General features: G+C 43.9%; 1 protein-coding gene across 1 annotated transcript in view; it reads right to left on the reverse strand.

Moving 5' to 3' along the window:
- Window positions 1–25,219, reverse strand: part of LOC146353174 (A.superbus venom factor 1-like) — a 197,941-nt gene that overhangs the window by 126,300 nt on the left and 46,422 nt on the right. The window contains exons 7-14 of the mRNA XM_084835880.1: window positions 17,948–18,038; window positions 15,314–15,416; window positions 14,729–14,849; window positions 12,401–12,516; window positions 12,082–12,240; window positions 10,701–10,904; window positions 6,572–6,766; window positions 4,105–4,266 (exon numbers count right to left, since the gene is read on the reverse strand). Of these exons, the coding sequence (XP_084692006.1) occupies window positions 4,105–4,266; window positions 6,572–6,766; window positions 10,701–10,904; window positions 12,082–12,240; window positions 12,401–12,516; window positions 14,729–14,849; window positions 15,314–15,416; window positions 17,948–18,038 (1,151 nt within the window). The remainder of the gene's footprint in view (window positions 1–4,104; window positions 4,267–6,571; window positions 6,767–10,700; window positions 10,905–12,081; window positions 12,241–12,400; window positions 12,517–14,728; window positions 14,850–15,313; window positions 15,417–17,947; window positions 18,039–25,219) is intronic.

Genomic DNA, 25,219 nt, shown 5'->3' on the forward strand with positions numbered 1-25,219 from the left:
GTATCTGATCCCTCCCCCCACCCCCTCACAGCCGCTGTGGAAAAAGAACCATGCCGGCTGCTTCCCAAGGTTGCAGATCCAGCCTCAGAGGGGCGCTCCCGTGGGCGGGAAGGGGAGCTGAGAGGTCAGGATATGAGGAATCCTATGACCTCTCCAACCCCAGTCCTGCCCGTCAGCAAGCATGTCCTCCCTAGATGGGCTCAGAGGCCCATCTAGAGAAAAAAGCCAAACACAGAGGATGGAGAAATGAAACCCGCCTCCGTCCTCCTCCTGCCTTGCTGGCGGGAGGGTACAGAGAAGCCTCTGAGCTTGGAGGCTTGCATCTCATCAGGGCCCAAAGCATAGGATTGAGACTTACATCTCATTCCAACACAGGGGGAATTAAAGAGAGAAGGCAAATTGGGAGGGAAGAGGAGATAGAGAAAGAGAGTAAAGGGGGGGGGAAGAGAGAGAACCAGTGTGTGTATGGATGGATGTGTTTGTGTCTTCTGCTGTTGAATGTAGCCTTTATAACTACAGGTTGTTAAAAAAAATAAGGGGAAAACTATATGCAACTGAGTATCACGTGTATCATAGACCTGAGTATGATCTGCACTGGAAACATTTATTGGGCGAGTTCACACGTCACGATAAGCCACCCTGAAAACAAACCACAGTGGCTTGTTTAATCCATCACTAACCCATGCTGCTGCCAACAGATGATCAGGCACTCCTCTGTTTGTCACGGTTTGTTTCCCCCTTGGTCCTTCTACCCGCTCTTGGCACTTATCCCACTGTCTTTTGTGGCACAACATTTTTTAAAAGAGTAAAACTTTCTTAAATCTGTTCTTTCTGTGTTTCACAGATTATCAGGTGTATTTTTTTTCTAACTTCCCAAAATTGTACGCAAAGAGAAGGGAGATAGAGGGTTGCCCAAACTCCATGCAGTGTAGGCAGGGACAAACAATTACCCAAGTAGACTGCCACCACCCCTTATGTCCACCTCAGCCAGGGGACTCTCAGTCCTTACAGGACTCACCTAGGGTTTAGAAATAAGGGCCCAAGCCGGCACTCTCTATTTCGAGCCCCAAGCCTGAAACTCTAAACAGGAGCAAAACAAAGCAGAAGGCTCCCGATTTAGTACTGAGGCTTAAGTGGAATAATAAAGCACATGCAAACTTTGAAATGGGTGTTACATCTATTTACAATAAAGAAGGGGGAAAGGGATAAAAAGGTATACAGGGATCAGAGAAAACCTTTGGAACAATACTCCAGGTAAAATAACAAAGCAATACCTAAACTTATCCTATATGTTACCTAAGGACAGGTCTCCCAATAGGATACGGCCCAGTCCAGGATCAAGAAGCTCACAGCCCAAAGGCAAGCTAGAGCACCCCTTGAGGATATTGATTATCTAGACCCATTCTAGTCTGGGTTTCAACCTGGTTATGGGACCAAATAAATCTTGCTTGCCCTGATGGATGACCTTTGTTGAGAGAGGGACAGGGGAGTGCAACTCTGCTAATTCTGCTTGATCTTTCATTGGCTTTTGATACCATCAACCATGGTATCCTCCTGGATTGACTCCGTGGGATGGGCATTTGAGGTGCTGTGCTACAGTCATTACAGTCCTGACTGTACCAACCTGTGGGGCTGATTTCAGAAAGTAACATTGGGTGACCATTCCTTGACTCCTTGGCAATTTTGCTATGGGGGTCTGCAGAGTAGCATCTTGTCCCCACCATGGTTCAACATCTATATGAAGCTCCTGGGAGCGGTGATTAGGGGATTTGGAGCTGAATGCCATCAGTATACTGACAACACACAGCTCTGTCTCCCTGTGACATCTGAATCAGGTGAAGCTGTGCAAATCCTGGATCAGGGACTAGATGCAGTCATGGGCTGGATGAGGGCCAATAAACTGAAGCTGAATCCTGGAAAGATGGAAGCCCTGTGGGTGAGTGGCTCCTGAGCCCTGGAGATAGGCTCTTTCTGGATGGGGTTGCACTCCCTTTGAATCAGGTCTGTAGTCTGGGGGTACTCTTAGATCCATCACTGTCACTGGAGGCCCAAGTGGCCATGGGGGCTTGGAGTGCCTTTTACCAGCTTCAGCTGGTTCTCCAACTACGGCCTTCCCTGGACAGGTATAGCTTGGCCACAGTGGTACAGGCTCTAATAACCTCAAGACTGGATTACTAGAATGCACTCTACATGGGGCTGCCCTTAAGGATGCTCCTGAAGCTGGAGCTAATGCAGAACACTGCAGCTTGGCTATTATCAGGAGCTTCCCCTTTTCAGCATGCAACTCCTTTGCTGAGGGAACTGCACTGGCTGCCTATTTGCTACTGAGCTAGGTTTAAGATTTTGGTACTCATGTATAAGCCTGCAATCCTATGGCGATAGTTGGCTGCCTCCGAACTCAGAGGCGGCTGACTATCCAATGCAGGATGGGCGCAGCACGGAGGAGATCCTCTCCTCCACGCTCCAGCTGCCCTGCATTTGTGGCTAGATGGCCGATTTCAACAGTCTATCCGGGGCGTGTCGGAGTGTGGGGGGGTGCCAGATGGCGCATGGAAAGCATCGTAATGGCGCTTCAACAGTGCCCTCCCCACCCCCAGGAATGCCCCCCTTTCGCCTGCTCCATGCTGCTCTTACAAGCACGGAGCTGGGGACAAACGGCGCCACCTATGAGGCAGCGGGGGTGGGGGTGGGGAGCTTGGCTCCCAGAAACCAAAGAATCCTATGGCCATCAAGACACTGTCTAGCAACCATAGGATTGTGCATTAAAGCCCTAAACAACTTGGGACCAGGATAAAGGAGAGTGCGCCTTCTCCCTTATCAATCTGCCCAGTCACTAAGGTCATCAGAGGGCATGATCCTGGTGGTTCTCCATGGACCTAGGGTCCAACTGGAGTCTACCCAGAGAAGAGCCTTCAGTGTAGTGGCCCCCTTTCTGTTAAACTCCCTGTCGCTGGAGGTCAGGCAGCCACCAACACTGTGTTGTTTCCAGCACCTCCAGAAAACAACTATATTTCAGGAAGTCTTCCTTGACTGACCAGCCATTGTTTTTACTGGTACTGTTTTTTAAAATAACAATTTTTCATATGGAGTTTTATTCCTTTATCTTCTTATCCTCTTATCTTTTATTGTTCACCACAGTATAATTTTAGCAAAAGTTCAGCTCTGGCCTTGAAGGCCTGGAGACAAGATTAACATGAAATAACACGTGGTTTAATGAGTGCGGGCAAACCCTAGATCTCAAAAAGACAATGGATTTCTTGACAGTAAATTGTGTGTGTGTATGTGTGTGGGTGGGTGGGTGAACGACCAGAGACCAAGAATATGCATTTCCCCCTCAAAGTCTAAAGTGTGAAAATGCGGATTGGGTGTGCGTGTACTTTTTTACCTTTTCCCCACTTTGGGGGAGATTTGCGCACATTAGCATTGACTAATGCACATTACTTAATGCACGTGTGCAAATGTGCATTTGTTAATGCCAATGTGCACAAATATCCCCCAAAGTGAAAAAAAGGTTAAAAAGCACAAATCCACCCAAAAACCACATGTTCACACTTTAGCCTATGGGGGGGGGATGTTCATTTTTGGTCCCTGCTCCCCCCCTCCACTAAATTTATGTACAATTTCAGAAAGTTAAAAACAAACAAAAAAACCACACCACTGGTCCACACATTTCACAGTCGATTGCTGCTTGATTTGTACAATTCTCTCATTCATGCAGAGCGAGTATGAATTGCAAACATGAATGGGACTTGAGCACGCAGATGTTGCCACCCCGACATACAGCTAATGATATCGTGAGACAAAAAACGGAGTGGTCAGGTTTTCTGAGACTCTTGCCAAGAGATTCTGTAGCCTTTTGGCACAAGCCATCATGCCAGGTTCGCACGTCATAACAAGCCATCCTAAACAGCCCAACAACAAGCCATGGGTTCTTAGGGTGGCTTCTGCATGTTTAACAAACCACGCTGAAGCCACCATGCTGGGTTCAGATATCATGACAAGCCACTCTGAAACAAACAAGACTGATAACTTATCATGGGTTGTCGGGTCATGCGAACTAGATCATCGACTAGGGTTCTTACCCTAAGGAATTTCCCACCTCACCTTTGTTTGGGTAAGCCTGTGCTTCCGGTTTAGGGTGTAGGTTCCTTTGTCCACAGCCACAAGACTGACCCGAGCATTCGTGTCCCCTTCCAATTTGATTTTCATCAGATCTCCTGGCTCGTGAATTCGATTGTCTGCCTCAGTTGCTCCTTTCACAATCAACTGTTTGAACAAAGACAATAAGGGTCAGTCTTGAAAGATGGAAGATGCTTGGCTGACTGGTCTTCACTTTTTGTATCCATCTTTTAAACAGCTGAAGATGTTTTAAAAATCTCCCATTCGTTTCCTTTTCTAAAGACTCAATAAGGGTGGAACCGAAAGGCAGCTTGCTGAGCATGTGCTTTGATCTACAATGGAGGTGGGGAACCTGAGGCCCTGCAGATGTTGTTGGAGTACAACTGCCATAATTCCTAATCATCGGCCATGCTGGCTGGGGCTGCTGGGATTTGTAGTCTGGCAACAACTGGAGGGCCAGAAATTCCTCACCTCTGATCTGCAACGTGCAGCTGCGAACTGCCCCAGGAAAAGGCAGGGTTCCTATTCCGTTGGAAGCTCAGAACAGGCATAACAGGAGGAAGCCAGTTGTACACATCACATTGATAGACCATAGTCGGTCGGGGCTAGTCCTCTGTGTGACCTTCAGAAGTTAGATGTGCTGAGACCCCCCAAATAAAAGCATCTGGTTATTTTCATGAATTGAATTGTAAACCTCCAAACCTGGTTCTCCTTCCCCACAACCTCAAGAAGGAATTTTTAAAGTTCAAATACATACTTAGCTCTTACATACTAACTATCACAGATAAAAACAGGACTAACAGTGTTTTTAACAGCTGTTCTCACACCAAGGACCAGTGCCTAAACCCCACACCACACAACACCTTCTTCTCTGCCTGCTATACATTGTGTTCTTTGTACTCCATAACACCTTGTCTTGGGCTGGCTTATCAAGCAGGGTTGTGTCTGTAAACTCACCATAGCAGCTTTGCTTTAAAAATAACAACCCAAAGATGGCTTTAATAGAGAAGAGCACTTCCATCTTGCAGTGGATGCGATCCAGAATGGTTGGAACTCAAATAACACTTGCAACCCTGGTAAGTGGCTATCATGAAAATGGTGGAGGAAGAGAAGCAGCGCACTAGCACTTGTTTACACGTACATCAGCAAGAAGGTCAAGAAGCATCTGCCCCTCGCTCCGGGCCAAACTAGACATATGTTACTCACACCTTTGGCCCTTGTGTTGCTGGGTGTTTTAAACAACAACAAAAATAGCAGGTGTGTGAGTGTGGTAAGGAGACTGGATTGGGGCTGTGACATGGAATGGATGGGGGCTTTAAGCCTTTGCCCCCACTACAGTGCTGATCCAGACTGTGGGGCAGGGAACCCACTATTTAGAATAGCGGATGCCAATGGGAGCTTTCCTCCCTTTACGAATAGCAGGTTTGGGTCCCCCCCCCCCAATTTGGATTGGGACCATGGAGGGGGCAAACCCCCTCTACCACAGTCTCAGTTCAGTTTACCACCCCATGCACCTGCTATGTATTTTTTTTTAAAAAACCTACCCATGCAAGGGCTAAAAATGTGAATAACATTACATCTAATTAACATTCACATTATTCAAAGGTCTCTAGTCCTTGGATAATGCCTAGAGACCTTTGAGGGGTCTGAAACATGAAGAACTCTAGTGCTCACACATGCAGAACTACCATAATCTTAAAAGCATCTCCCACATCTCTGTAAAAGGCAAACCAGAGGCAAAATAGAGACTGCGCAGCCGCCCAACTCCTCAGCAAGCTGCCATGGTGGCCATAAAGCAGCCATTTATGCAAGATTACAAGCGGGAACGCACTGATCTTGCATAAATGGCCGCTTTACATCCACCATTTATGTAAAACTTCTTTTATGTAAAATAACAAGCCACCACTTTTACGCAAAATGGTGCCTCACCGAGGAGTTAGATGGCCACATGCTGCTTGCTGGGCACCCACAGACTGCCCGCCAGCTCCATCAGGGAGCTGAACAGATGCGTGTAAGTGGTGGGGGTCCGTCGAATGGCGCGCAGGGCAGGTACAGGGTGGTTCGCCCATCCCTATATGAACAAATTCAGCCTGATTCAAAGTGCTTCTTTTTATTAGCTCATTATTTCTGTTTCAAATTAAGTCGCGGAAATGGTCAGAAACCACTGGAGGTTGACGACATCATGTAATGGACCCACAAACTTCCATGAATAACCAATCTCACTCACAGGATAAACGCCCCATGAGGAGAAGCCCACAGGCTAATACATCTGGATGTGATTTGCAAGGTTCTTCTGACCAGAGCTGAAACTAATTTGTGGAAGAGAAATCTCATGCAAATTATCTGAAAATCTGCCAGATTTTGGTAGTATGCACACTATTGCTTTAGTTGCAGGAAAGGGAAGCTTTGCATGGATACTGTTGTAGCAAAGTCAGTGGGAGAAGTGACCTACCGTTCCCATGCAGGAATCCTTCACATCCACCCAGGCAGAGTCAGCCACAATCTCACTGTTCCCTACTTGGTAGTAAGCCACAATCCGGAAGGAAGGCATGAGCTCTGGGGTGATGTGCAGAGCCATGGTCACCATATTCTGTCCAGCTGTCCTGGGCTGCCTCCCAGCCTTAACTATCTTCCCTCTATTCAAGATCTGATGGTGAACAAGAAACACTGATTGTTTTTCCAAACAGCTGCTGGAGGGGACATCACGGGGCTCATACACTTATCCACATGTGGTGGTCATGTCCTCTGGTAGAGCCATTGATTTTGGGACAAAGTCTTCAAAGGAATTAACGATATGACCAAACAAAACATCACCAAGGCTCCAGTACTTGCAATTCTAGGTATCTTGCAAAAAGATTTACAGTCTACCCTGCATAAAGACTTTATTTTACATTTTTTAGCAGAAGAAAAAGCAACAATTGCAAGTCAGTGGAGACGTTAGTGTGCTTTTTTTTAATCAACACTTGGTTTCAGAGCTTTCGGATCATTTATTAATGGATACCCTTACCCACCACAGAAAGATCATTAAAGGTCATGCAAAAACCAAAACCTTTTATGCAACATGGTACCCAGTTTTGTGGTATGTTGATCATACATCACAGACCCAAGCCCTGTCAGATGATTGTAAGTTTTGCTAACCTATTAATTTCCTTCCTTCTCGTCTTCCCCACTCCCTCCAAGATCCCATCCACCTGGCTAGGCTCCACTCTATGCTCACCTAGACTCAAAGCAGAATGACTTTAATGTCATAGCTAGTGGAACCTACATCTACCCCCTCCATTTTTACTCCAGAGTAAGTGCAGGGGCCCAATCTGGATCAGGGGCCTAGCATATGTGTGTGTGTGGGGGGGGCTTTACCACTCCCCCCAGGCCCTGATTCGAATTGGGGGGGGCGCATCTGCAGTTTATATTGCAAACAATCCATTTGCTTTAAGGAAACTATTTTATAATATAAATTGCAGGCGGGGGGGTCCAATCCAGATCTGGAACGTAGGAGGGGAGGAAGAGTTAAAGTCCCCTCAACACCCCCTCCATACACACCCTCGGGTCCCAATTTGGACTGGGCCCCCTGCACTTAGACTAGAGTAAAAGTGAAGGAAAATAATACATAGCTAGCTTCAACTTTGAAGTCATGTCTGTTTTGGTTTTAGTTGCTGCTCTGTTGGTGGAAACACCGTGGCATCCAGGAGTGAAGGAAGATGAGTTAAAGAATAACTTGGTTGTGGGGAGGGGTGATCCGCTCTGTGCTTGCTGCCCACCAAGCATGTATTTAGGGTAACCTAAGGTGGTTGGCAGCAGTTACACGGTGGAGCCGAGCATGACTTGGCTCCCATTATAAAAGTGCCGTCACCCACTACAACAGCCACTCACCCTCACTGCCACCCTTACCAAGGTCTCCACCAGGTGGTGGCGGTACTTCTGAATAGGAGCCGAGTTAGTGCTCAGCTTTGTGCCGGCCACCCGACATGTTAGATTGCCCCGAATGCAATGCCAGATCTCCCAGATTCAGCTGAATCTTCCACCGGTAATCAGAGTCTGGTACTTCTGGACAACACTGCAGGGTTCTTGTAAACTACTCATAGTGTGATCTGCAGTATTCAGTGTGTACTGTGAGTGACAATGTAAGTCACTTTCGCCCAAGCACAGCCTGTTCCAAGCCGCAATATGGGGACAATGAACTGCATTTGTTTTGGATTTTGCATTAACAGTTGTTGGTTTTTAATTCACCCAAAATAAGAACTGAGTTAGGAAAAGCAGGAACTTTTCTCTTTGCTGCTACATTGGTGGTGGTGGTGGTGAGGGTGGAGTAGGACATACCTGTGCCCAATCCCAGTACCATTTTAATCTTGGGTTTCGCCATTGATTTCTATGAGAAGCTTGTACTTCCATCCCTGGGGACACTTAAAAATAGCTTCTCAGTGTGAACCCAGGAAATGATTTCTCCAGATAATGAGAGGGTTTTTTTTCAAGAAATCCATTTTCTATTTGAGATTTAGCTGCCTATAAGAAATGCCATTTCATGAAGCTGGCTCTGCATGCACTTGTTAAACCACCTGTGTGTGTGATTTCCTGTCGCTGTCGTCTCCAGGCCTTCAAGGCCAGAGCTGAACTCTTGCCAAAATTACACAAAGACAAAATGCTTTTCTTTGATCTTCATCTTGGTCTTCACCTTTGTTTTTGTTCTGGTCTCGTTTTCATCTTCATGCTCTAACTTCCTTTTGGGCTTGTGAGCTTCTGGAACCTGGACTGGACCCAATCCTATCGGAAGATCTGTACTTTGGTAATGTATAGGATAGGTTTAGGTATTGCTTTGTTATTTTTGCCTGGAGCATTGTTCCAAAGGTTACTCTGATTCTTGTATGCCCTTTTTTCTCTCCCCCCCCCACTTCCTTTTTGTAAATAAACTGAACACCTATTTCAAAATTTGCGTGTGCTTTGTTCCAATTAAACCTTAGTACTAATTTCAGAGCCTTCTGCTTGGTTTTGGTACTGTGTAAAGTTTCAGGCTTAGTGATGGTTGCTGGCTTGGGCCCTTATTTCTGAACCCCGAGTGTGTCCTGAAAGGTCTAAGTGTCCCCTCTCAGGTTGCTGTAAGGGATGGTGGCAGTCTACCTGGGTAATTGTCCTTGCCCAGACTGCAGGGAGTTTGAGGCAACCCAGCAATCTCAGGCACTAAACTTTGAAAAGAAAATGGATTTCTTGACAGGTTCTTTTGATCTTTTTCATAATTATGTGGCTATTCCTCTGCCTTCCTTTTACAGCCATTCGATTCCATCCCCTACACTCAGTCAGCATTCCAAGCCCACTGAACATGGTCAGTCCTCATTGGGCTGTTGGCGGGGGGGGGGGTGTTTCTCACCCTTATGATTTTTTACCTAAATATGTTTTGTATTTCTGTAAACCTCAGGGTTCCCAAGTCTGCCAATACACCCCTCTTATATGCGGATGCCTTTTTGTTACATAAACATAGGAACTCTCCCTTGAAGATCAAAAATAGAATATACAGTTTCATAGGAATGGTAGAGATTTTGGAAACTCAGAAATGCTCTGTCCTACCCTGCTTACTGTTGTGTCTATGATACTTAAGTAAGATGTCAAAAGCACAAGCACCTTTGCTTTAGGAGTTTTTGATGTTAATAACATTGATTGGAAGTTATTGCGAAGTATGAAAAATGCACTGCTTCTTGCACTTTAAGCTTGAATATCTCCAGAAACAGGTCTTTAAACTTTGCTGAGAACCTCCCTGCCCTCAGAAACCTGAGGTGGTGCCCCGGCTACAGAACTTCCCCAGACATGTAGGTAGAGCATGCTAGAACAACACCCTTTATTGCAGATGGAGAGCTGAGGCTGAGAGAACAGTAGCTTGCCTACGGCTACCTAATGAATCAATGGCAGAAGTTCACTGGTCCCTTAGTACATGGCCCAATGGCTCCTTCTCTGTTGTGAAGCCCCCTCAGGAGGAGGCAATCTGAAGTGGAGGATGGAGCTGTTAACCCTTCCCCTGCAAGCTGCTGCCTTCCCACCTATGCTATTTTCTGAGGTAAACAGGGGCCTAGGACACTGACAGGTGAGGGCGTTTCAGGAGGGAAGGAGCCCTCAAGCAGAAAAATGTAGATAGGGCAGCACTGCTTCCAGATCAAAAGACACCCAGGTTAACAACTGCAAAGTGGACTGCTTTCACAAAAATAACACACTTTTCCATCAGCACCTTTTGAGATTTGCCTGTCTCTTTTTAATTTGGGAAATTAAAGGATGCCCAAGAAAGAACCGCCAGGCTAATGTTACCCATACCTCCAGTCAGTGTAATGTATTGCCACTATATTATACATTCTCTCTCTCTCTCTCTCTCTCTCTCTCTCTCTCTCTCTCTCTATCTCACACACACACACACACTTTCTCCATCTCTTTTTCTCTCTCTGAGGCTGAGGTTTCGCATATGGCATGGTTTCCTTCCACAATCATGTGTTTTTCAATTATAAGTGATTGTCAGCTACCAGTCCTCCTTCCAAATAATGTGAACATTAAAAGTGAATGCAGACTTGGACCTTGGATTTCCATCCTTCTAGGTTCCCACTACTTACTATGTAGGTGAAATACTGGGTCTGTACATCCTGGTTGTTTATGATGAAACGAATATGTAATTTGTCTCCAGCTTTGACCTGTGCAGCTGTCATTCTCTCTATATGAAGATAGTTTCCAGATCCTCCCTGGGTTTCGTAGGCTGTAACCACTATTGTCTCACTGGCCTGCCGTTCATCTGGGAGTATCTCATGGTTGGTTTTTACCTAGGGAGAGTGAGAAGTGTTAACTGAGAGCATCTGTACACCAGCCTAAAATCCCACATTTAAAAAGGGGCTTCCTGCTTCTGTTTTAAATGCAGGATCACGACAGACTCCCTTTACATGCGCTTCCTCCCCTCCCCTTTTCCCCCTCCTTTTCCCCCTTATCTGAGTCTTCCATATGTTTCAGTATAGAGCCACTAGATGGCACTGTGATCTAGCTCCTCTTTATTGCGGGTTTTCCTCTTTTCAGAGGGAACTCAAGCGCTGTAATTTGATAGCTCATTATCTCCGATCTTTTAAAAAATTGAATAAAGGTAATTTAGTGCAGGAGAAGCCCTGGAAGTTGATGCCATCATCTAAAGGACCTGCAAACTTCCGTGAGTAACCAATCTCAATAGAAGGATAAAAGCTCCGTGTGGAGAAGCCCTGAATCTTGAAGCAATAATGAATCCTTTTAACTTCAGCAAAAAGAGATGAGCAGAAGCTCCACACTGGTGTTGAAAACAAGATACATATCATGAGACCGTTAAGAGCTACTACATTCCTCTGTGATGTGGCCTGCTTCAGTGCTTGACATCAATGAATGTCTGCACTTTGCATCAGTGCATACATTGACAAGGATTGTGGACCCTTTACCAGCACCTCTGGATAAAAAAATGTGGTTTGGCCTTTATGCATGGTTGACTGAAGCTTCAGAACAAAGCATCACATTGTGGACCGAGTTAAGCGCAAGCCAATTTAACTCTCCTGCATAAAAGCACCCTAAATAGCTTGTAAATGGCAGCCTGTAGTGTAACTGTGGCTGAACAGCATGCAAAGGACACAAGAGTATACAGAGTGCAAGTGGTAAGAAGAAACCTAGAAAACAATTTATTGGTAACTGAAGTTCAAGTACAGTCAATGCTAGTTAGAAACTGAGGAGAAAAGATAGGAGGTAAGAAAAGAAGTGCAGTTCTGATAGAAAAAAGAGGCTGGAGGCATGAGCAACGTCTCCAGCAGCCTACTTGGAGCTATGGCAGGAATGAAACTGTAAAGACAAGTTTTGCTCTCCTGTATAAGAGGGCAATTCTGCTTGGTTACATGTCTTGCCAATTGGAGCAAATGGGAGGAGCAACCCATAGGAGGATCTCCTCTTCTGCTACAGGAAAATAGAACTTGGCACAATCTCAGGGCAACTCACGGTGATTCTTAACTCTTGAGTATCTTCAGGGATGTTCAAGATGATTTTGGCAGTCCCGTCACTTTGAGTAGTTGCAGTATCCCTCCCTGTAATATCTAGAAGTTCTGCTACCACAGGGACATGGGGAGCTGGGGAGCCATCTGGGTTGGTGACATACACCTGAGACAAAAAGAGATTAATGAGAATAGAATTCTCAGTCTCTACTGAATCTAAACCACTTTCCCCACTCCATGTAACTACAGTTTCTACGGCTATTTATGAGTAGATTTAAGACAGTACAAGCAGGCTGGGCCATGAGAGGAGAAGTGATGAATATTACCATCAGTTCATAGGGCATCCCTGGCTTGAAGTACTTGGAGGTCTTTGTGAAGTGGATCTCGTAGGGAGTTGTCACAATCCTGATGTCAGTTTGCTGAGTCACCACCATGTTGCTGCCTGAAGAAAGAAAAAAGGGGCTGTGGGTAAGAAAGAACGAAAACCGGGGGTCGGGGATGGGTAAAGCCAGGCAGTTTAATTTGCTCCAGATCCAGCAGTTCTGTTTTTTCAAGCTTACTATCATCAGGGAATATTTTATATCAGTTTAGTTAGTGAAGAATCCCTGGGCATCGGTCAGGCCATGGAATCCCTGCACATTATATGGTTGTATTGAGACATGGTCTAATGTGCAGCCAAACCTGTTGGGCCCATGGAGTCCTGAGGCATGCATGTACAGATATCCCCCCCCCCCATTTTTTTTTATTCTGGGCACTTGGGCTTCAGCATTATGTGCAGATAGAGCATTCCCTGACAAACTAAAAAAAACAAAAACAGGTCAGCCCTTGGAGGGGCAGATAAGTTAACTGGAGTTATGTGGAGCTTTGGATCATGCCTATAGTTTTAAGGAAGGCTTGGCTCATGATGAATAGTCCTGTGGAGTGACAACTCCAGAAGCAATAAGTGAGAGCAATATGAGGTCACTGAATTGGAAAAACTGGTGTGTGTTCTACAGGTTCTACTTGGAACCCTGTGAATTTCAGACATCTTTTTAAGAAGGATGTTTTTAGTCTTCAACATAGCTGCAGATAAAGTTTTGAAAATGTAATCGCAAAAAAGTTACAGAACAAGTAAAAAGAACCCCAAATTCATTGTGCTGATTCCTATAGCCATTTATCAATGTTTTCCCCCAGGAGGTGACTCAAGTTTTTCACTTTAAAAAATTAATTGTTTCTGCATTAGAATATTGTAGAATAAAATGACATATTTACCAACAATGATATAGTGCCCATTATGTTGGGGGTTATGCTGGTACTTTCTTCTCCCTCTCAGACATTCCCAAGCTTGCTCAAGTACACATTTTTTCATCCTTGCTTCCAGATCTTTTGGACAACTCCCAGCATTCATAACCACTGGCCATGCTAGCTGGGGCTGATGGGAATTGAAGTCCAGAACATCTGGAGGGCACAAGGTTGGGGAAGGCTGCACTACAGACACACAAAGGCCAGACTAGATGTGATGTTAACTCTGTGAATGCAATTAACGTGCACATTCAGGGAAGCCTGTGCAGCCATGGGACCTTGGAAGGAAAAGGATTTCGGAGTTACAGCCTATCACAAGCTGAATACGAGTCAGCAATGTGATGTTGCTGCAGAAAAGGCAAATGCAATTTTAGGTGGCATCAAGAGAAGTATAGTTTCAAAATCATGGGAAGTGATAGTTCCCCTCTACTCTGCACAGGTCATACCACACCTCAAATACTATGTCCAGTTCTGGATACCACACTTCTTGTTAAAAATAAACTTGTTCCAGATAAACTTGAACCATTTCAGAGAAGGGCTACAAAGATATTCAGGAAACTAAAAACAAATTCCTACAAGGAAAGATTGAAGAAACTGGGTATGTCTAGCCTTGAGCAGAGAAGACTGAGGGGGGATATGATGATAGCACTTTTCAAGCACCTAAAGGATTGTCTCTCAGAAGAGTTCTGCAATCTGTTCTCTATCATCTGAGACTATCTGACACAAAATAACAGACTTAAGTTACAGGAAGGCAGATTTTGGTTGAACATCAGGAAAACCTTCCTAAGGGTCATAGCAGTCAGACAATGGAACCAGCTGCCTAGGGAGGTGGTGGGCTCTCCATCACTGGAGGTATTCAAGTAGAGACTGGACAGCCAGCCATCTGTCAGGGATGCTTTACATTGGATTCCTGCACTGAGCAGGGGGTTGGACTCAAGGGCCTAAATGGCCCCTTTCAATTCTATGAAATTGTGTTCTAAGCAGCACAAGGGTAAATCTGGAGTTATTTCAAATTAATGGACAAGTGTACACTAATCAGGTCCCTTCCAGTATGCCCTTTTGCCATTCTTCTGCCACCCCTCATACCTTTTTTCTCCTGTATTGTGTCTATTAGATTGGAAACAATTATTGTATAGTGCAAACCACTTTGAATGGATTGGCAAAAAGGCAGTATATAAATACTGTATGATTGATTGATTGATTTGGTTGATTGACTGATTTGGTTACTTCCCACATTTTCTAACAGGCCAAGAATCCAAATCAGAAGGAAATGAAAATTCCAAAACTGACATTGAACTGCGCCACATAATTCATATTCCACCTATTCCAATGAAACAGTTGCTCTTTCATCTGCAGTTAAAACCATTGCTCACCGAATTCTGTCATCACTGTTACCGAGACATAGAGAGAGTGACCAATGAGCGCGCTGAGGTTGTGAAATCGGGTCTGTAGCATGGCTCTTGATAAGACTGCTTTCCCGGCCCCATGAATAATCTGAAAAGATAAGAAAAAGAATGGTTTTGTTATCCCACCCATACAGGGCCCAGAGAAGGGGTAGGCAACATGGCACCCATGGGCACCAATGTGCCTTCAGACACCTTTCTTGGTGACCACCAAGGTACCCTACCCCTCCCACTAATTTTTTTTAATTAACACATTTTCTTACTGGCAGCTGAGAAATAGGTTTCTGTTGGTGCTGAAAACTGGGTTCAAAGGACCTGTTTAGTGAGTTGGGGCTCAAAACCCCACCTCTGCTTTGCACTCTTTTGGGCACTGTACACTCTTTACCATGTCTCCAATGGCAGCTCTTTTGAGGTGGTACCCAGAACAGTTTCTCAAATTGCCAAATGTGTCCACAGCCTTAAAAGATTGTCTACTCCTTTTTAGAGTAGCAGAGGAAATTCAGGTGGTACGCTCACATACATGTAGGCAAAGGTAGTACGCGTGGGCCATCATACCAGAATTCTTTGGAGTGAATCTGGGATACCCGTTTTCTCATTATCCAGTTTTACTCCAAAGAGGACAAAGGCCACACCATCTAGTTTCTTCCCGTAGAGGAACCTGGAAGGGCAAATGAGATTGAGGCCTAAGGTTAATGATTGTAAGGTTTTCTTGGTTAACAAGAATCAATAAAGTATTTTCAAGAAAAATAAAGGTGTCTTGAGAGAGCCAATTAGCAAAATAAGCATAAGAGGGAAAAACAGACCATCAGAAAACTGGGTCGAAGAATGACAAGAGAACAGATGGGCTACTTACTCCAGTCAAGAAAGGGTGAATAACCTTCAGAGTACCCATCAATTTCCTGCAAAACAGGATTTCTATGTTTCATAGAATGCTCTCAGCTCAAATGGCAGCTGTGTTGTTGAAGCAGGACAACCAAGGCTGTAGGTTAGGAATCAAACTGGTTTTTATAGGTCCTGTTTCTGTGTGATAATGACCTCATAACTCAGATCATACTGAACCCATGTAATGCATCGTGTTTATTTAATATATGCAAAATGTTAGGATATTTGTGACTAAAGCTGTATTCTGTTACCTGGAAAAAGAAACACCTTTCCCAGATCTTTTAAATGAAATAGTCACAATTCTAAAGATGTCCATTTGAATTAATCAAATAACCGTAATCAGTTAATCACATGAGTTTCAATTAATTTATCAGTTAAATTTGCGTAGGATTGCATGTAGGTAAAAATAATATTGAAAAAAGAAGTATACTTGTTTTTAGATAATGCACACATGTTTTATAGCAGGCATCATTTTAGAAGAGGTATTCCCTCCTATGAGAGAGAAAGTGGGGGCAGGTTACCCTGATTAAAAACAGAGATACTCTGGGCGTTTGCAGGATTTCATGTTTTAAACTTATTTAGGGAGCAATCCTGTGGCCCTTAGACAACATCCTAGGGGCCATATGGATGCAGTAGATCTCCCCCTCTGAGGCTGGAAACAGAGCTCTGCCTTGGAGAAGGAGATATGACTGAGGATCCCCCCCCCCAGCTGCCATGAAACACGCTGCAGTGACTCTCTCTCTTGAAGTCAGAACTCTGACCTAGGCAAGGGAAAAATGGGAGTGTCAGGGGCATGCCAGTGGGTGGGGAAGGCCATAGATCCACTGGATTTTCAGCAGCCTCTCAGCTGCTGTCCTTACCCCAGGTAGGCAGGGAGAGTTAGGCCCTGACGCCTGTCTAATGAAAAATGGTGTCAAGGAGGATGGAGAGGCAAAAAGGCCTCTGCTGTTTTCCCTGCCCTGACAGCAAGAGCCCAGCAGGTATAACTGGGCACCTCTGACATCAGAGCACTCTGTCATTTGGGCTTTGTCTGAGAAAAGGTCTACCCACCCACTGAGAAACAACAGAGGAGTAGACCTAGTACAGATCTTTCAGAGGTCTACCTGTCTTGGTAGACCTGGTACCCAGGCCTTATCGCTGCTCAGTCACTAGATCTACCAGAAATGGTGGACCTGTTCTCTGATGCGATCAGGGCTTTTTTAAAAAATGGGCAACCACACACAAAATGTACAGTTCAAGGAAAAATATGCAATTCCAAAAAAATACTGCTGTAGTTTAGAATTCAAGCCATTCAAAAGTTGGATTGTTAGCTGATGTAAAAAATGGCTGATAACAATGTGAAAAGTAAAATGAGTAGTTCAGGCTCCTCTAGAAACCTAAAACCTGATCAAACATACTAATTTCTCCTTCCACTGCTAAATACACTCCCCACAGACTCCATTGCTAGCCTCTAAAGCTGCTTTCCCAACCTGGTGCCCTTCAGATGTTTCGGACCTCAACTCCAATCAGTCCCAGCCAGCATGGCCAATGGTCCGGAATGCTGGTGTTGCACTCCAAAACATCTGGAGGGCACCAGGTTGGGGAAGTCTGTTCTAGAGAGTGTTCGTCAATGTTTCCAAGATGAAGGAAATCATTCGAGGACAAGTCATGTGAAATTGTCAACAGCTGAATCTACACATAACAGTTATATCGTTATCATACCATTATCATAACTCTTGGTACACATGACACCAATGGGCACCAATAGTTATGATAACGGTATGATAACGGTATAACTTCTATGTGTAGATTCAACCAATGTTATGATAAGGGCCGGGATGCCAGAAAAATATCTGATATGATATTCTTAAAACAGCTGTACTATGTTTGTGTGTTTGTCATTGCTCCTAAGTGTGTGTTTTTATCCTTCACTCCAAATAAAGTTTTGCTAGAGTTCATGATGCTTCTTGAATAGAACAGTTTTCTGCATTAGGGCTGTTCAGTCCCCAGGATCTTCTGCTACTCTGTGTAGGCTTCTAAATGTCGTGGAATGTCATGCTAAGCAACAAACAGCATACACAAGGAAAGTGCACAGGTGTGTAAAGAGATAAGTGCTGTGCGCGTGAATTACAACCACAAACTGCTGTGCAGTTTTGCCCCCATCCTCCACCCCCAGAAAAATTCCTGTGGACACCCATGCTACTAGGAAATAAGTCCTATTGAAGTCACAAGGATGTTTGGGACCAGGCTGTAAATCACATTGTTCTGAATATTTTAAGACAATTTGAATTCATTTTCCCTCACTGTTCCACAGTTGCATACACATACCTTGCTGTGACAGACACTGTGAAATCCCTCTCACCATCAATATAATAAACCTTCTCTGATGGCTCCAGTATGACTTCAAAGCTTGGCAACACTGGAGATAAAATAAAAGAGGAGATAAGGTTATAATTTTCATAGAGAAACAAATGGTATATTAAAATGTATTAGTATATGAAGTTTGAATCAGTTTGATTCTAACAGAGGCATTCTAAAGCATTTGTGCTGACATGCTGTGACTTTTGACCAAACCTTTCCCTGACCTAGGAGCCTGCTATGGGAATGATGAAATTTTCCCAGCTGAACTCAAGAAAGACATAACGAGTGCATCAAGCAAGAAAGCCGGGAAAAGGCTTCTGGTCAGAGATGGTGTTGTAATCAGATCTTGGCTGCATCTCTCCCAATTTTCAACTTAAAAAAAACTCCCTTGAGACCGTCATGTTATCTAGGTATTTGCTATTAACCTTGTTTAGTTTTTTGTTTTATACATCTATATCTGCTTGTTGTGCTTTGGAGGCATGCAGGACCATGGATTCACCAAAAGGGAAGAGAAGTTTGGGAATGCCACCTGCACCACCACTGCCCCCCTGCAAATGTTTCTAAAGTCATATCTGAAGGCGAAGACCTGCTTGTTTTGATAAAAAATATTTCTTCACGATTATCTCTCTAGTCCAAGGAGCTGGGCCAACTACAGCCAATTCAGGATTCCATCAATACTCTTCAGTGGTCCGTAGACTTCACTGACGTTTGTCTTCAAAAGATGGAAGTCAAAAGCTGATTCACTTGAAGACTGGATTACTGCTCATGAAACTGCAACGCAAGCCTCCCGCAGTGTATTATCTGCTCGGGTCTCTCAACTAGAAGCTTCACTGGGAGATCTAATCTATGTATTCTTGGGATTCAGGATCAGCCTGCACAGGTTCGCCTAGCAGAGTTTATGGATATGTTTGTGCGGCGCAGCGTCTAATTGTGTCCAGGCAGCAGATGAAAGGAACAAACCACAGATACCAAGTTAAATGGGTTATTAAATTGGCCACAACTTTATTGATTTGAATAGGATTGGCGGAGGCATAGGGCATGGATCCCCCATCAGGCAGCCCACCTGCTGCCCGATATTCCCTCTAGGGATGTCAGAGAATTCCGCCACGGATCTCGGTGAGGCCGAATGCCAGTGCATTCGGCCCCCCGAACTCCGTGGCGGAACGGCCTGTCCCCCCTGCCCCCCCGCGGATCCCCCCTGAGACGAGACTTACCTGGGGCGGATCTTCCGGGTGGCAGTGGCTGCAGTGGCAGCGGCTGGTCTTCTGACCAGCTGCCGCCGCCGCCATTTGCAGTCTCTTGTAAAAAATATTAAAAAAACGACATGATAGGCTATGTAAAGATTTACGTAGCCTATCATGGCTGGGTTAAAAAAAAAGACGTGATAGGCTACGTAACAATTTACGTAGCCTATCATGGCTGGGTTGGGTTTAAAAAAAAAAAACCGCGTACGCAAATGGCGGCTACGACCGCCGCCATTTGCGTTCCTTATTTTTGACCGTCTTAATCTACGTAAATATTTACGTAGACTATGATGGCGAAAATAAAGGGGAATGCAAATAGCGTAGCGGGCGCTATTTGCATCCCTTTTTGATTTGCCATTTTAGCCTACGTAAATATTTACGTAGATTTTAGCCTACGTAAATATTTACGTAGATGTGGCACGCTTGCAGCCATGGTGCTGGCCTGGTCTTGGTGCCACACCCAACCAGATCCCTTAAGGGGATCCCACCGCAGGGAAGCGGGGAGCCCAATCCCGCTCTCTCTTCCAAATTGATCCAGCCCAATGCCTATCACGCCCCACAAAGTTGTGACATAAACAATACAATTCTACCAAGAGAGCACTCAAATAGTTCAACTTATTTTCACATGGACTACTCTTGCAATGAGGAAGGCGAAAACCCTGTCCCTCCCTTTCTTGCCAATTAGAAGACAGGTAAAATTCCTTCCCAGCCCCATTCCTGGCGACTGACTTCTGTCCATTGCAAGATCTACTATTACTGGGTGTGGGTGGGTGGGGAAGCCGGCAACAGCAAAGGTGCCAGCAAACACACGAGTCGTCGCTCTTTTATGAGCCTCAGACGGCTGAGAGAGGGAACTGCCTACCTCTGTTCCCACCAGTGGAGACAACCAGCTTTTTGATTGGCTTGGTGCTCATGCCGAGGGGAGGCGCTGCCGCTGCTGTCGCACAGGCTCTCGCCAGCGCCCTTCCTTTCCCACCACAGGACCTGCATGCGCTCACAATGGCGGCTCCCCAGTAAGTGGGGAACTGGATTTCTGTGTGAGTTACTGGCACTGCCTCCAGATTTTCCACTTGATATTGAGCATGCTTATCGTGTTCCTGGTTCTACACAAGGATCCAGAGTGGGTCCAGTTATTGTTCTGCTTCTACGGGCCTCCACTAAAGAATACCTGCTGCACATAGCTAGGGAGAGAGGTAAACTTCAGTGGGGCCAGCTAATGATAAAATCACGCTCTATTCCAATTACACCAAAGACATTTCTGACAGAAGAAGACAATTTACCAATCTGAGAAGCCTGGCAAAGGAAACTCATTTCCAGCCATATTTTGTGTATTTTTTGAGGGCCAGATGAAGAAGTTTCAAAGTGCTGATGTGGTGGAATCATTTCTCACTGGTATTAAAATTAAAACCAAGGATCTTCCCACTTCTTCCGCAGCCACCTAGAAGCTGATCTGGCCTTCAGCCAGTCTTCGGTAGTTCGCCAGTGTTTGCATTTTTTACACTGGCTCTGCTGATAAAAGATCCAGGCCATCTAAATTCCAACCTGTTGGTTCCGCTCCTTTTTTTAAAAAATCCTTCCACACCTTCCTCTCACTTCTCTTTCATATATATACATACATACATACATACATATAGTATTTACTTACATTTTACTAAATATAGGTTATATGTAATTATTACATTAAATTTAGTTCTATAAGCAGACAAAAACATTACTTAAAATACCCATCTGTTTTTATCTGGGGGGTTTTCTTTCGCTTGTTAAGTTTGCTTGTTTGTTTTCTTGATTTGTGCATGCATTTAACATGTGGGAGAAGAGCCAGGTGTGGGGTTGCGTGCCATCTCAAACGGAAGCAAAAAGTTATTTGGGTTTTGATTATTATCATTTTGTTTTTGTTAAGTATTTTCGTTTTGTTTTGTTTGGGGTTTTTTGGCACTTTTCTTTTTGGGGTTCGATGGGAGACTTGGACACAAACTGGGTTATTTTATTTTTATTTTATTTTTTCAGTTTTCTTTATACTTTTGTGTAATTTCAATGGTTTTCTCAGTTTCAATATAACAAATGCTACTCTGAAACTTTTTTGGAATAGTTAGACCTAAATATATTATATTAAGGATGTATTTGTTATGTTACTTACATCTAGGTATTCTTTGTAAATCTGGTAAGATGTGTTTGTGTGGAGGGGCAAATAACTTGTTTTTTTCTTTTTCAATGCTTAATGTGACTTCACGGAGCGTGAAGGGGTTGCAAAATGTGAATAATCAGAAAAGAGTGCTTTCGAAGTTAAAAGAGTTTAGTCTTGATATGCCTTTTTTTACAAGAAACCCATTTGATGCCTGTGGATGAACATTGTTGAGAAAGGACTGGGTTGGTGAGGCTTATGTAACAGATACCTCAACACAGTGTAAAGGGGTTGCAATTTTAATTCATACACAACTTTCCACTTCAGTTGCATGGGTGATTCTTGATCCTGAGAATCATTTCTTGATTCTGGTTGGGAAATATATGGATAAAATAATTGCTATGATTAATGTTTACAGGCCTAATAATGACTCTCTGATTAAGTTTCATGAATGTTTTAGTAAACTGGTTGATATTGCTTATGATTATTTGATTGTGTGTGGGGATTTTAATGAGGTCTTAGACCCTTGGTTGGATAGGAGCACACCTCCTCCTAAGAGCCAAATGACTGTGAGACTGGCACTCCAAGCTTATATGGTTCAATTTGGTTTATTTGATGCCTGGAGAATAGTACATCCTGCTGATAGAAAGTATACCTTTATTTCACCACCTCATCATAATTGCTTTACGTTAGATTATTTTTTGATCTCTTCATCTTTGCTAAGTCAAATAATAGATTGTAAGATTTACACATTGGTAGTGTCAAACTAGGCCCTAGTATGTTTAGGGCTGCAATTTTCAGACACCCCAGGTCCCCAGTCTTTGGCGCCTTAATGTTTCTGTTAATAATGAGGAGTTTAAAATTCAGATGTTAGCTGAATTGATGGCACAGCTGGTTCATGCGCCACTGAGTGGGAGGCCAGCAAAGCTTTTATACTGGGCCGAATTATTGCTTATGATTCTTACAAACAAACATTTTAAAAATTTCAACAGATATCTTTAGATAAGAAGTTGTAATCTCTTATTTATTTATTTATTTATTTATTTATTGCATTTATATCCTGCCTTTTTTCCTCCAAGGAACTCAAGGCAGTGTACATGATCCTCCTCCTCTCCATTTTATCCTCACAACAACAACCCTGTGAGGTAGGTTGGGCTGAGAGTCTGTGACTGGCCCAAAGTCACCCAGTGAGCTTCCATGGCCGAGTGGGGACTAGAACCCAGATCTCCCGACTCCCAGTCCAGCACTCTAGCCACTACACCACACTGGCTCTCACATTTGCCATTTCCCCTACTATACAACTTTATCAGGAGTTGCAGGATGCTAAGTATGAGATAAACAATATTCTTTCACAGCAGGAGGAATTTGCCCTGACCTGTTTACAACAGGCATATTGCAAAAATGGTGAACATCCAAGTTAGATCCTTGCACATCGCCTTAAACAGCAAAAGCACTGAACTTTTATTTTGGCTATCAAAGATGAGAATAGGGATGTTGTGGGTGCCCAACTGGGTCTGGGAGTCCATCACCCCCCCCCCATGACCCCTGGACTGCACCCGCTGAGACGCTGTCCTCGCTTGCCCCCCACTCGAACCCTCCTGGACCCACCACGATCAGTCCAGTTCCTGGAAGTTTGGGGCCAGGAAAGCTGAATGTGCACAATATTAGAGGTATTGCACATATTACGCTTCCCTGGCCTGAAACTGCGCATATTTAAATATGAGCATTTTTTTAAACTTCCTTGTTGCGAAGACAACAAAGGCGGGAAAATGGTGGCTGCTCACTGGACAGGATCGCAGTGAGGCCAGGCAACTTGCCAGGCTCATGGCCAGCCTGAGCGCAGGTCCAGGGGAGGCGAGGAGGGGCCATGCTTCCGCGGGTGCCCGGAGAACCCGAGCTGGGATGGTTTCTCACATCCCTAGATGAGAGTGACACAATATAAACCTCTCCTATAGATTGTTGTTGTTCAGTCGTTCAGTCGTGTCCGACTCTTCATGACCCCATGGACCATAGCACGCCAGGCCTTCCTGTCCTGCGCTCCCTCCTGGAGCGTGCTCAAGTTCATATTCATTGCACTGGTGATGCTATCTAGCCATCTCATCCTCTGCCGTCCCCTTCTCCTTTTGCCTTCAGTCTTTCCCAGCATCAGGGTCACAAATTTTCATGTTTTATATTATCTTTATAGTACTGGTAGTGAAATATCAGCGCAGGATATGGGTGCTTTTTTCATGTTAATATTCCATGCTTAGATTCCTCACAACAACAGCTTCTTTTGGCTCCCTTGCATTTGGAGGAAATTATGAAAGCAATTATGAATATGAACACTGGGAAATCACCTGGTCCAGACAGATTTCCTATTGAGTGGTATAAAACATTTTCCAACCCTTTAGCTCCAAACTCTATCATATTTTTGAATCAGGTATCCTTTCTTCATCATTAAACAATGCTTATATTACTGTGATTGCTAAGCCGGGCAAGGACCATACCTACTGTGCCAATTATAGACCTATATAATTAATTAACATAGATATTAAAATATTAACAGCAATTTTGGCTGATAGATTGCAACAAGTTATTGCATTATTGGTTAGACCAGACCAGGTGACCAGGTGGGATTGATTAAAAACAGATGGGGGCTGATCATCTTAGATTAGTCGTCAATTTGGTCGCCTTAAATTCTAAAAGAACTGACCATCATTTCTTTGGATTCAGAAAAGGCTTTTCACAAAATTCATTGGACATTTATTTTTATTACATTGACTAATTTTGGCTTTCCTGTAGAATTTTTGAAATGGGTTAAATTTTTATACTTGGCCCCAAGGGCTAGAGTTATGACCAAAGTTTACTTTTGGCTTTTTTTCTACTTGGGCAGGGCACCAGACAAGGATTTCCACTTTCTCCACTGATATTCGGTTTATGTTTTGAACCCCTGGCCTGTGCTATTGGGCAAAACAGTAGTATTCATGGTTTTGTGCATGCTGGTTTAGAATTTAAAATTATCCTCTATGCTGATGATTTTTTGTTATTTTGAAACTCCAGTTGTCGGTTCCAACTTTGATTAAACTGATTAAACTTTCTGGCTATTCAATTAATTGGTCAAAGTCAGAAATGATGCCGATTGGAGAAAGGGTATATTCTAGTGTATGAGCTAATTGGCCATTTTGATTGCACCCAGATTTTATTAACTACGGCGAATACTTATCCCTAGAGATATATCTCAAATGATTAAGCTAAATTTAAATAAGTTGATTAATGATATTTCATGAGACATAGATAGATGGGCATCATTACAGCTGAGTCTGTGGAGTAAGGTTAATGCACTTAAGATGAATACTGTACCTCAAATTGTTTATGTTATACATGGGATTCCTTTACTTACACCTGGCAAATTTTTCCAAAAGTTTAATGCTTTGTTTTGCAAATTTGGGGTGGGGGCTCTCCCCCACGAATATCTTTGAAAAGGATGCAAATCCCAGTTAAAGAAGGTGGGTTTGGCTTTCCAGAACTTGTTACACATCATTGGGCTTATCTGCTGACCTGCACTAAATTTTGGTCTTTTCCACTTAGATTTGATTTTCCACCTTGCTCAGTTTTGGAATCTTCCTGTCTGGAGCCTCTCTCCAAATGGATGGCATCAGGTTCTCAGCATATTAAGGTGGAGCAGTCAGAAACATGTGGCGTATAATTTCATGTCAATTACAGTTTGATCCATTTTCCATGCCAAATTGACTGTAAGGGAAAATCCAGATTTAAAAACTGGAAAGAACATGTTGTTGTGGTGGACCTGGATGGATAAGATGATCTTACTGTGGATCAATTATTGAGTGCTGATGACAAGTCTTTGCCATTTTTGGCTTTATGAGATAAATTTGA

Source organism: Heloderma suspectum, chromosome 2, assembly GCF_057233095.1.
Source record: "Heloderma suspectum isolate Gila_16-S chromosome 2, 16-S_ref, whole genome shotgun sequence".
NCBI lineage: Eukaryota > Metazoa > Chordata > Lepidosauria > Squamata > Helodermatidae > Heloderma > Heloderma suspectum.